The 11,694-nt window shown below is 34.3% G+C and overlaps 1 protein-coding gene across 2 annotated transcripts in view; it reads left to right on the top strand.

The window, feature by feature from the left end:
* The first annotated feature begins 8,334 nt into the window (after positions 1–8,334).
* The window catches only part of LOC110506677 (complement C4), a 30,418-nt gene continuing 27,058 nt past the window's right edge, over positions 8,335–11,694 (top strand). Inside the window, exons 1-2 of one of the 2 annotated variants that reach the window (XM_090187710.1) lie at positions 8,335–8,574; positions 11,466–11,655. In XM_090187710.1, coding sequence (XP_090043836.1) covers positions 8,507–8,574; positions 11,466–11,655 — 258 coding nt within the window. In that variant the 5' untranslated portion in view covers positions 8,335–8,506. The remainder of the gene's footprint in view (positions 8,575–11,465; positions 11,656–11,694) is intronic. The other variant, XR_016483912.1, reaches the window with a different exon arrangement.

Raw genomic sequence — 11,694 nt, 5'->3', positions numbered from 1 at the left:
AGTGGTAGAGTTTTTACTCTCCTATATACAGTATGTTAGTGGTAGAGTTTTTACTCTCCTTCACTGTATGCAGTACTCTCCTATATACAGTATGTTAGAGGTAGAGTTTTTACTCTCCTATATACAGTATATTAGTGGTAGAGTTTTTACTCTCCTATATACAGTATGTTAGTGGTAGTTTCTACTCTCCTATATACAGTATGTTAGTGGTAGAGTTTTTACTCTCCTATATACAGTGTTAGTGGTAGAGTTTTTACTCTCCTATATACAGTATGTTAGAGGTAGAGTTTTTACTCTCCTATATACAGTATGTTAGTGGTAGTTTCTACTCTCCTATATACAGTATGTTAGTGGTAGAGTTTTTACTCTCCTATATACAGTTAGTGGTAGAGTTTTTACTCTTCTATATACAGTATGTTAGTGGTAGAGTTTTTACTCTCCTATGTACAGTATGTTAGTGGTAGAGTTTTTACTCTCCTATATACAGTATGTTAGTGGTAGAGTTTTTACTCTCCTATATACAGTATGTTAGTGGTAGTTTCTACTCTCCTATATACAGTATGTTAGTGGTAGAGTTTTTAATCTCCTATATACAGTATGTTAGATTTAGAGTTTTTACTCTCCTATATACAGTATGTTAGTGGTAGAGTTTTTAACCTCCTATATACAGTATGTTTGTGGTAGTTTTTACTCTCCTATATACAGTATGTTAGTGGTAGAGTTTTTACTCTCCTATATACAGTATATTAGTGGTAGAGTTTTTACTCTCCTATATACAGTATGTTAGTGGTAGTTTCTACTCTCCTATATACAGTATGTTAGTGGTAGAGTTTTTACTCTCCTATATACAGTATGTTAGTGGTAGAGTTTTTACTCTCCTATATACAGTATGTTAGAGGTAGAGTTTTTACTCTCCTATATACAGTATGTTAGTGGTAGTTTCTACTCTCCTATATACAGTATGTTAGTGGTAGAGTTTTTACTCTCCTATATACAGTTAGTGGTAGAGTTTTTACTCTTCTATATACAGTATGTTAGTGGTAGAGTTTTTACTCTCCTATGTACAGTATGTTAGTGGTAGAGTTTTTACTCTCCTATATACAGTATGTTAGTGGTAGAGTTTTTACTCTCCTATATACAGTATGTTAGTGGTAGTTTCTACTCTCCTATATACAGTATGTTAGTGGTAGAGTTTTTAATCTCCTATATACAGTATGTTAGATTTAGAGTTTTTACTCTCCTATATACAGTATGTTAGTGGTAGAGTTTTTAACCTCCTATATACAGTATGTTTGTGGTAGTTTTTACTCTCCTATATACAGTATGTTAGTGGTAGAGTTTTTACTCTCCTATATACAGTATGTTAGTGGTAGAGTTTTTACTCTCCTATATACAGTATGTTAGTGGTAGTTTCTACTCTCCTATATACAGTATGTTAGTGGTAGAGTTTTTAATCTCCTATATACAGTATGTTAGATTTAGAGTTTTTACTCTCCTATATACAGTATGTTAGTGGTAGAGTTTTTAACCTCCTATATACAGTATGTTTGTGGTAGTTTCTACTCTCCTATATACAGTATGTTAGTGGTATAGTTTTTACTCTCCTATATACAGTATGTTAGTGGTAGAGTTTTTACTCTCCTATATACAGTATGTTAGTGGTAGAGTTTTTACTCTCCTATATACAGTATGTTAGTGGTAGAGTTTTTACTCTCCTATATACAGTATGTTAGTGGTAGAGTTTCTACTCTCCTATATACAGTATGTTAGTGGTAGTTTCTACTCTCCTACATACAGTATGTTAGATTTAGAGTTTTTACTCTCCTATATACAGTATGTTAGTGGTAGAGTTTTTACTCTCCTATATACAGTATGTTAGTGGTAGAGTTTTTACTCTCCTATATACAGTATGTTAGTGGTAGAGTTTTTACTCTCCTATATACAGTATGTTAGAGGTAGAGTTTTTACTCTCCTATATACAGTATGTTAGTGGTAGAGTTTTTACTCTCCTATATACAGTATGTTAGTGGTAGAGTTTTTACTCTCCTTCACTGTATGCAGTACTCTCCTATATACAGTATGTTAGAGGTAGAGTTTTTACTCTCCTATATACAGTATATTAGTGGTAGAGTTTTTACTCTCCTATATACAGTATGTTAGTGGTAGTTTCTACTCTCCTATATACAGTATGTTAGTGGTAGAGTTTTTACTCTCCTATATACAGTGTTAGTGGTAGAGTTTTTACTCTCCTATATACAGTATGTTAGAGGTAGAGTTTTTACTCTCCTATATACAGTATGTTAGTGGTAGTTTCTACTCTCCTATATACAGTATGTTAGTGGTAGAGTTTTTACTCTCCTATATACAGTTAGTGGTAGAGTTTTTACTCTTCTATATACAGTATGTTAGTGGTAGAGTTTTTACTCTCCTATGTACAGTATGTTAGTGGTAGAGTTTTTACTCTCCTATATACAGTATGTTAGTGGTAGAGTTTTTACTCTCCTATATACAGTATGTTAGTGGTAGTTTCTACTCTCCTATATACAGTATGTTAGTGGTAGAGTTTTTAATCTCCTATATACAGTATGTTAGATTTAGAGTTTTTACTCTCCTATATACAGTATGTTAGTGGTAGAGTTTTTAACCTCCTATATACAGTATGTTTGTGGTAGTTTTTACTCTCCTATATACAGTATGTTAGTGGTAGAGTTTTTACTCTCCTATATACAGTATATTAGTGGTAGAGTTTTTACTCTCCTATATACAGTATGTTAGTGGTAGTTTCTACTCTCCTATATACAGTATGTTAGTGGTAGAGTTTTTACTCTCCTATATACAGTATGTTAGTGGTAGTTTCTACTCTCCTACATACAGTATGTTAGATTTAGAGTTTTTACTCTCCTATATACAGTATGTTAGTGGTAGAGTTTTTACTCTCCTATATACAGTATGTTAGTGGTAGAGTTTTTACTCTCCTATATACAGTATGTTAGTGGTAGAGTTTTTACTCTCCTATATACAGTATGTTAGAGGTAGAGTTTTTACTCTCCTATATACAGTATGTTAGTGGTAGTTTCTACTCTCCTATATACAGTACGTTAGTGGTAGTTTCTACTCTCCTATATACAGTATGTTAGTGGTAGAGTTTTTACTCTCCTATATACAGTATGTTAGTGGTAGAGTTTTTACTCTCCTATGTACAGTATGTTAGTGGTAGAGTTTTTACTCTCCTATATACAGTATGTTAGTGGTAGAGTTTTTACTCTCCTATATACAGTATGTTAGTGGTAGTTTCTACTCTCCTATATACAGTATGTTAGTGGTAGAGTTTTTAATCTCCTATATACAGTATGTTAGATTTAGAGTTTTTACTCTCCTATATACAGTATGTTAGTGGTAGAGTTTTTAACCTCCTATATACAGTATGTTTGTGGTAGTTTCTACTCTCCTATATACAGTATGTTAGTGGTATAGTTTTTACTCTCCTATATACAGTATGTTAGTGGTAGAGTTTTTACTCTCCTATATACAGTATGTTAGTGGTAGAGTTTTTACTCTCCTATATACAGTATGTTAGTGGTAGAGTTTTTACTCTCCTATATACAGTATGTTAGTGGTAGAGTTTCTACTCTCCTATATACAGTATGTTAGTGGTAGTTTCTACTCTCCTACATACAGTATGTTAGATTTAGAGTTTTTACTCTCCTATATACAGTATGTTAGTGGTAGAGTTTTTACTCTCCTATATACAGTATGTTAGTGGTAGAGTTTTTACTCTCCTATATACAGTATGTTAGTGGTAGAGTTTTTACTCTCCTATATACAGTATGTTAGAGGTAGAGTTTTTACTCTCCTATATACAGTATGTTAGTGGTAGAGTTTTTACTCTCCTATATACAGTATGTTAGTGGTAGAGTTTTTACTCTCCTTCACTGTATGCAGTACTCTCCTATATACAGTATGTTAGAGGTAGAGTTTTTACTCTCCTATATACAGTATATTAGTGGTAGAGTTTTTACTCTCCTATATACAGTATGTTAGTGGTAGTTTCTACTCTCCTATATACAGTATGTTAGTGGTAGAGTTTTTACTCTCCTATATACAGTATGTTAGTGGTAGAGTTTTTACTCTCCTATATACAGTATGTTAGAGGTAGAGTTTTTACTCTCCTATATACAGTATGTTAGTGGTAGTTTCTACTCTCCTATATACAGTATGTTAGTGGTAGAGTTTTTACTCTCCTATATACAGTTAGTGGTAGAGTTTTTACTCTTCTATATACAGTATGTTAGTGGTAGAGTTTTTACTCTCCTATGTACAGTATGTTAGTGGTAGAGTTTTTACTCTCCTATATACAGTATGTTAGTGGTAGAGTTTTTACTCTCCTATATACAGTATGTTAGTGGTAGTTTCTACTCTCCTATATACAGTATGTTAGTGGTAGAGTTTTTAATCTCCTATATACAGTATGTTAGATTTAGAGTTTTTACTCTCCTATATACAGTATGTTAGTGGTAGAGTTTTTAACCTCCTATATACAGTATGTTTGTGGTAGTTTTTACTCTCCTATATACAGTATGTTAGTGGTAGAGTTTTTACTCTCCTATATACAGTATATTAGTGGTAGAGTTTTTACTCTCCTATATACAGTATGTTAGTGGTAGTTTCTACTCTCCTATATACAGTATGTTAGTGGTAGAGTTTTTACTCTCCTATATACAGTATGTTAGTGGTAGAGTTTTTACTCTCCTATATACAGTATGTTAGAGGTAGAGTTTTTACTCTCCTATATACAGTATGTTAGTGGTAGTTTCTACTCTCCTATATACAGTATGTTAGTGGTAGAGTTTTTACTCTCCTATATACAGTTAGTGGTAGAGTTTTTACTCTTCTATATACAGTATGTTAGTGGTAGAGTTTTTACTCTCCTATGTACAGTATGTTAGTGGTAGAGTTTTTACTCTCCTATATACAGTATGTTAGTGGTAGAGTTTTTACTCTCCTATATACAGTATGTTAGTGGTAGTTTCTACTCTCCTATATACAGTATGTTAGTGGTAGAGTTTTTAATCTCCTATATACAGTATGTTAGATTTAGAGTTTTTACTCTCCTATATACAGTATGTTAGTGGTAGAGTTTTTAACCTCCTATATACAGTATGTTTGTGGTAGTTTTTACTCTCCTATATACAGTATGTTAGTGGTAGAGTTTTTACTCTCCTATATACAGTATGTTAGTGGTAGAGTTTTTACTCTCCTATATACAGTATGTTAGTGGTAGAGTTTTTACTCTCCTATATACAGTATGTTAGTGGTAGAGTTTCTACTCTCCTATATACAGTATGTTAGTGGTAGTTTCTACTCTCCTACATACAGTATGTTAGATTTAGAGTTTTTACTCTCCTATATACAGTATGTTAGTGGTAGAGTTTTTACTCTCCTATATACAGTATGTTAGTGGTAGAGTTTTTACTCTCCTATATACAGTATGTTAGTGGTAGAGTTTTTACTCTCCTATATACAGTATGTTAGAGGTAGAGTTTTTACTCTCCTATATACAGTATGTTAGTGGTAGTTTCTACTCTCCTATATACAGTATGTTAGTGGTAGAGTTTTTACTCTCCTATATACAGTATGTTAGTGGTAGAGTTTTTACTCTCCTATGTACAGTATGTTAGTGGTAGAGTTTTTACTCTCCTATATACAGTATGTTAGTGGTAGAGTTTTTACTCTCCTATATACAGTATGTTAGTGGTAGTTTCTACTCTCCTATATACAGTATGTTAGTGGTAGAGTTTTTAATCTCCTATATACAGTATGTTAGATTTAGAGTTTTTACTCTCCTATATACAGTATGTTAGTGGTAGAGTTTTTAACCTCCTATATACAGTATGTTTGTGGTAGTTTCTACTCTCCTATATACAGTATGTTAGTGGTATAGTTTTTACTCTCCTATATACAGTATGTTAGTGGTAGAGTTTTTACTCTCCTATATACAGTATGTTAGTGGTAGAGTTTTTACTCTCCTATATACAGTATGTTAGTGGTAGAGTTTTTACTCTCCTATATACAGTATGTTAGTGGTAGAGTTTCTACTCTCCTATATACAGTATGTTAGTGGTAGAGTTTCTACTCTCCTATATACAGTATGTTAGTGGTAGAGTTTTTACTCTCCTATATACAGTATGTTAGTGGTAGAGTTTTTACTCTCCTATATACAGTATGTTAGTGGTAGAGTTTTTAACCTCCTATATACAGTATGTTAGTGGTAGAGTTTTTACTCTCCTATATACAGTATGTTAGTGGTAGAGTTTCTACTCTCCTATATACAGTATGTTAGTGGTAGTTTCTACTCTCCTACATACAGTATGTTAGTGGTATTTTCTACTCTCCTACATACAGTATGTTAGAGGTAGAGTTTTTACTCTCCTATATACAGTATGTTAGTGGTATAGTTTTTACTCTCCTATATACAGTATGTTAGAGGTAGAGTTTTTACTCTCCTATATACAGTATGTTAGTGGTATAGTTTTTACTCTCCTATATACAGTATGTTAGTGGTAGAGTTTTTACTCTCCTATATACAGTATGTTAGTGGTAGAGTTTTTACTCTCCTATATACAGTATGTTAGTGGTAGAGTTTTTACTCTCCTATATACAGTATGTTAGTGGTAGAGTTTTTACTCTCCTATATACAGTATGTTAGAGGTAGAGTTTTTACTCTCCTATATACAGTATGTTAGTGGTAGTTTCTACTCTCCTATATACAGTATGTTAGTGGTAGTTTCTACTCTCCTACATACAGTATGTTAGTGGTAGTTTCTACTCTCCTACATACAGTATGTTAGAGGTAGAGTTTTTACTCTCCTATATACAGTATGTTAGCGTTAGAGTTGTATCTGTGTCTGGCCAGAAATGAGTGATATGTAATGCTGGTTGCACTTTTATCCAATTCAATTATTATGTGACTTTATATGGGGCGGCAGGTAGCGTAGTGGTCAGAGCGTTGGACTAGTAACTGAATGGTTGCAAGAACAAATCCCCGAGCTGACAATGTAAAAATCTGTCGTTCTGCCCCTGAACAAGGCAGTTAACCCACTGTTCCTAGGCCGTCATTGAAAAAAAGAATTTGTTCTTAACTGACTTGCCTAGTTAAATAAAGGTCAAAAAATATACATACACCACGGCCTAGGACAGGATAATGTCAACAGGTTTTGTTTGTTGCACAGACAGATGCATTGCTCAACTGATGTTGCTCAGTTTTTGCAGCCATTACAGGCCTGTGATATTGACAGTTATAGGGTAAAGGTATATTTACACTTTAGACCGACGGAGTTTGGCATTCACCCGACTGGCATTTGTGTGATAACAGCAACAGACAAGTGAAAGTTTCCAGTTTGTCATTGGATGAATCACATAACCATAACCAGAGCAGATACACACTTGTTTTTTTAAATGTAATGGTCCAGGGAATCTAAGAACACACATACTGTACCATACAAACAAAATAGCCCTAACTAACATAATTAACAGGATTGGCTTTTGATTCATGTAAATTGTAAGGTATTGTGGAATTGAATAAGAGAATATAAAACAAAACCCACCAAACTGTTGATCCTAAAAGTGCAACTACTGCTTTACTTTGCCTCAGAGAATATTATTATAATGGCACTGACTAGAACACAGAGAATAGTATCATGCTGGCACTGACTAGAACACAGAGAATAGTATCATGCTGGCACTGACTAGAACACAGAGAATAGTATCATGCTGGCACTGACTAGAACACAGAGAATAGTATCATGCTGGCACTGACCAGAACACAGAGAATAGTATCATGCTGGCACTGACTAGAACACAGAGAATAGTATCATGCTGGCACTGACTAGAACACAGAGAATAGTATCATGCTGGCACTGACTAGAACACAGAGAATAGTATCATGCTGGCACTGACTAGAACAGGCCTCAGAAATCTAAGAAATCACATGATCTCAGGGAAAACCACAATTGCACTGACCAATGGGAGCATAGACTGTCATTGTGAAATGGAAGAATCCCTCTCCAAAGTTCCCCAGGTTTTGACTGCTTAAGCCAAACAGTTAAATAAACTGCTCTGTTTGTACCACCAGATCTAATCCTGTGAAGAGTATTTTGAAGAATAATATCCCAAAGAGGACTTTCTTATTTTAGTTGTAATCCTTTTTTGCCCATCTTGAACCAACCAGTTGAAGAGAACTATAGAACAGTTGTCTTTTCAATGAAGTTGTGCCAATTTCTTGATTATTGATGATTGACAGTAAGTGGCATCCTGCCTCAATCACGCAGTGACTACAAATTACATAACTTTTGTCTCAGAGGGAGAGGGGAAGGGAGGAGCATAAGAGATTGACATGGGGATTGAGAAAGAGAGAAAAGGGAGAGATCTATCTATATAAGCTGAGTGAATAAAACTGTGAAGATAGGGTCTGTGGACAGGGCAGGAGGAGAGACAGTGAACAAGAACCATGGGCTCTCCCGTCTGTCTTATGGTGCTCTTCATTTTGGCTGCTGAGTCTGTACATGGACAGGACAGGTAAATGTTTCAACAATATCTTCATGAAACATTTCACCATGCAATATCAGTGCCTTCCTGTGTCCTGTATGTGCATGTAGCTTTAACTTGAACTGACTTGTACTTATGTTTTAGCATGGTCACATACACTGTAAAAAAGGATTCAGGTGGTTAGTCAATTATACTTCAAAATATCATTGTTTTGACATAAAAAAGAGAAGTGGTCATCTTTACTTGAATATAATTAGTACTTTACATTACTTGTTCAATCAACCAAAAAATACTATTCCCAAAAAATAATGAATTCAGCAGAAGATAAATGCAGCATCTACACAACTGTTTGTGTGTAAAAACAACTACAAGGAAAATTGTGTTTAACTTACTCAATTATCATAGTATTTCCTTTCAACTAAAGAATTTTAAGTTCTTCCAACAACTTGTCATGTGGCTCTTTTTTAAAAAACTTTACGATACTTTTACACAATGTTGTTTGCAAAAAATCCCATTTCTACGTTAGTATCAAACAGTTTGATATGCTTTGAGGTGTAATGGATCAAGATGAACGGATATCCAAACCGTAGGGCAAATTGACATTCAATGATGTGACCACCCATTCTCACTATTAGTTAGATCATGCTACAATGCTTACAACTTTACCTCCAGTTAGTGCTAGTGGAATAAACTCTGCTCTCAACAATTCCTGTTTCAGGAGATAAAGATGCCAAGCGATGAAAAACATAAAGACATATTTAACACAAACCCTGTTTAACACGATCAATGAAAGTAACTAAACAGAAAGATTAAGTAGATCAAATGAAGTTGTCTCTTAGTCATTAGTTGTCTCTTAGTCATTAGTTGTCTCTTAGTCATTAGTTGTCTCTTAGTCACTAAGTTGTCTCTTAGTCACTAAGTTGTCTCTTAGTCATTAGTTGTCTCTTAGTCATTAGTTGTCTCTTAGTCACTAAGTTGTCTCTTAGTCATTAGTTGTCTCTTAGTCATTAGTTGTCTCTTAGTCATTAGTTGTCTCTTAGTCACTAAGTTGTCTCTTAGTCACTAAGTTGTCTCTTAGTCACTAAGTTGTCTCTTAGTCACTAAGTTGTCTCTTAGTCACTAAGTTGTCTCTTAGTCATTAGTTGTCTCTTAGTCATTAGTTGTCTCTTAGTCACTAAGTTGTCTCTTAGTCACTAAGTTGTCTCTTAGTCATTAGTTGTCTCTTAGTCATTAGTTGTCTCTTAGTCACTAAGTTGTCTCTTAGTCACTAAGTTGTCTCTTAGTCACTAAGTTGTCTCTTAGTCATTAGTTGTCTCTTAGTCATTAGTTGTCTCTTAGTCACTAAGTTGTATCTTAGTCACTAAGTTGTCTCTTAGTCATTAGTTGTCTCTTAGTCACTAAGTTGTCTCTTAGTCACTAAGTTGTCTCTTAGTCATTAGTTGTCTCTTAGTCATTAGTTGTCTCTTAGTCACTAAGTTGTCTCTTAGTCACTAAGTTGTCTCTTAGTCATTAGTTGTCTCTTAGTCATTAGTTGTCTCTTAGTCACTAAGTTGTCTCTTAGTCACTAAGTTGTCTCTTAGTCACTAAGTTGTCTCTTAGTCACTAAGTTGTCTCTTAGTCACTAAGTTGTCTCTTAGTCACTAAGTTGTCTCTTAGTCATTAGTTGTCTCTTAGTCACTAAGTTGTCTCTTAGTCATTAGTTGTCTCTTAGTCACTAAGTTGTCTCTTAGTCACTAAGTTGTCTCTTAGTCATTAGTTGTCTCTTAGTCATTAGTTGTCTCTTAGTCACTAAGTTGTCTCTTAGTCACTAAGTTGTCTCTTAGTCATTAGTTGTCTCTTAGTCACTAAGTTGTCTCTTAGTCACTAAGTTGTCTCTTAGTCACTAAGTTGTCTCTTAGTCATTAGTTGTCTCTTAGTCACTAAGTTGTCTCTTAGTCACTAAGTTGTCTCTTAGTCATTAGTTGTCTCTTAGTCATTAGTTGTCTCTTAGTCATTAGTTGTCTCTTAGTCACTAAGTTGTCTCTTAGTCACTAAGTTGTCTCTTAGTCACTAAGTTGTCTCTTAGTCATTAGTTGTCTCTTAGTCACTAAGTTGTCTCTTAGTCATTAGTTGTCTCTTAGTCACTAAGTTGTCTCTTAGTCACTAAGTTGTCTCTTAGTCATTAGTTGTCTCTTAGTCATTAGTTGTCTCTTAGTCACTAAGTTGTCTCTTAGTCACTAAGTTGTCTCTTAGTCATTAGTTGTCTCTTAGTCATTAGTTGTCTCTTAGTCACTAAGTTGTCTCTTAGTCACTAAGTTGTCTCTTAGTCATTAGTTGTCTCTTAGTCATTAGTTGTCTCTTAGTCATTAGTTGTCTCTTAGTCACTAAGTTGTCTCTTAGTCATTAGTTGTCTCTTAGTCACTAAGTTGTCTCTTAGTCATTAGTTGTCTCTTAGTCATTAGTTGTCTCTTAGTCATTAGTTGTCTCTTAGTCATTAGTTGTCTCTTAGTCATTAGTTGTCTCTTAGTCACTAAGTTGTCTCTTAGTCATTTTTATACTGGACTTAATATATTAGTGTTTGTGAAACACTAAAATGTAAGTATATTATACCAAAAAATACCTCATGTTGGAAATCCTCAAAAAGCTGATGGAAATAGTTGCCTACATTTTTTAAAGTGGAACTAGCACAATATGTTTTACAGTGCGAGACGTTTATATTAGTTGTGTTCTAATCTAATGTTTCAACTCAGATTAATCTGAGTACTTCAATGCCTCTGAATGACTTGCACATTTAGCCTTTTGATATACTGGTGTTTGACAAACATAAATAAAACATCTTTAGGTTTTTGTCTCTGACCTTAAAGTGATACTTTACATTCTAGACTTTTAAAAGTATTGGGTGGTAGATACAGTCTTCTAAATGCTACCTTCTCTTGGCTCAGGTTCTTTATCTCAGCTCCCAATGTGTTCCATGTGGGGGTGAAGGAGCGTGTCTATGTCCAGCTGGGTAAAGCCCTCCTGAATAAACGTGTTACCCTTTACCTGGAGCATGAGGAAACTACACATCTGATGTCTCAAAAGAGCAGCACTGTGTGTACTGAGGAGGGACAGATCCAAACTGTGGAACTAGAGGTATGACTTAGTGAGACTTGCCTTGATAAAAGGAATGAC

The sequence above is a fragment of the Oncorhynchus mykiss genome, chromosome 2 (assembly GCF_057628025.1).
Source record: "Oncorhynchus mykiss isolate SJ-2025 chromosome 2, ASM5762802v1, whole genome shotgun sequence".
Lineage (NCBI taxonomy): Eukaryota > Metazoa > Chordata > Actinopteri > Salmoniformes > Salmonidae > Oncorhynchus > Oncorhynchus mykiss.
The sequence above is the reverse complement of the archived record's forward strand: the minus strand, read 5'-3'. Positions and strand labels throughout refer to the sequence as shown.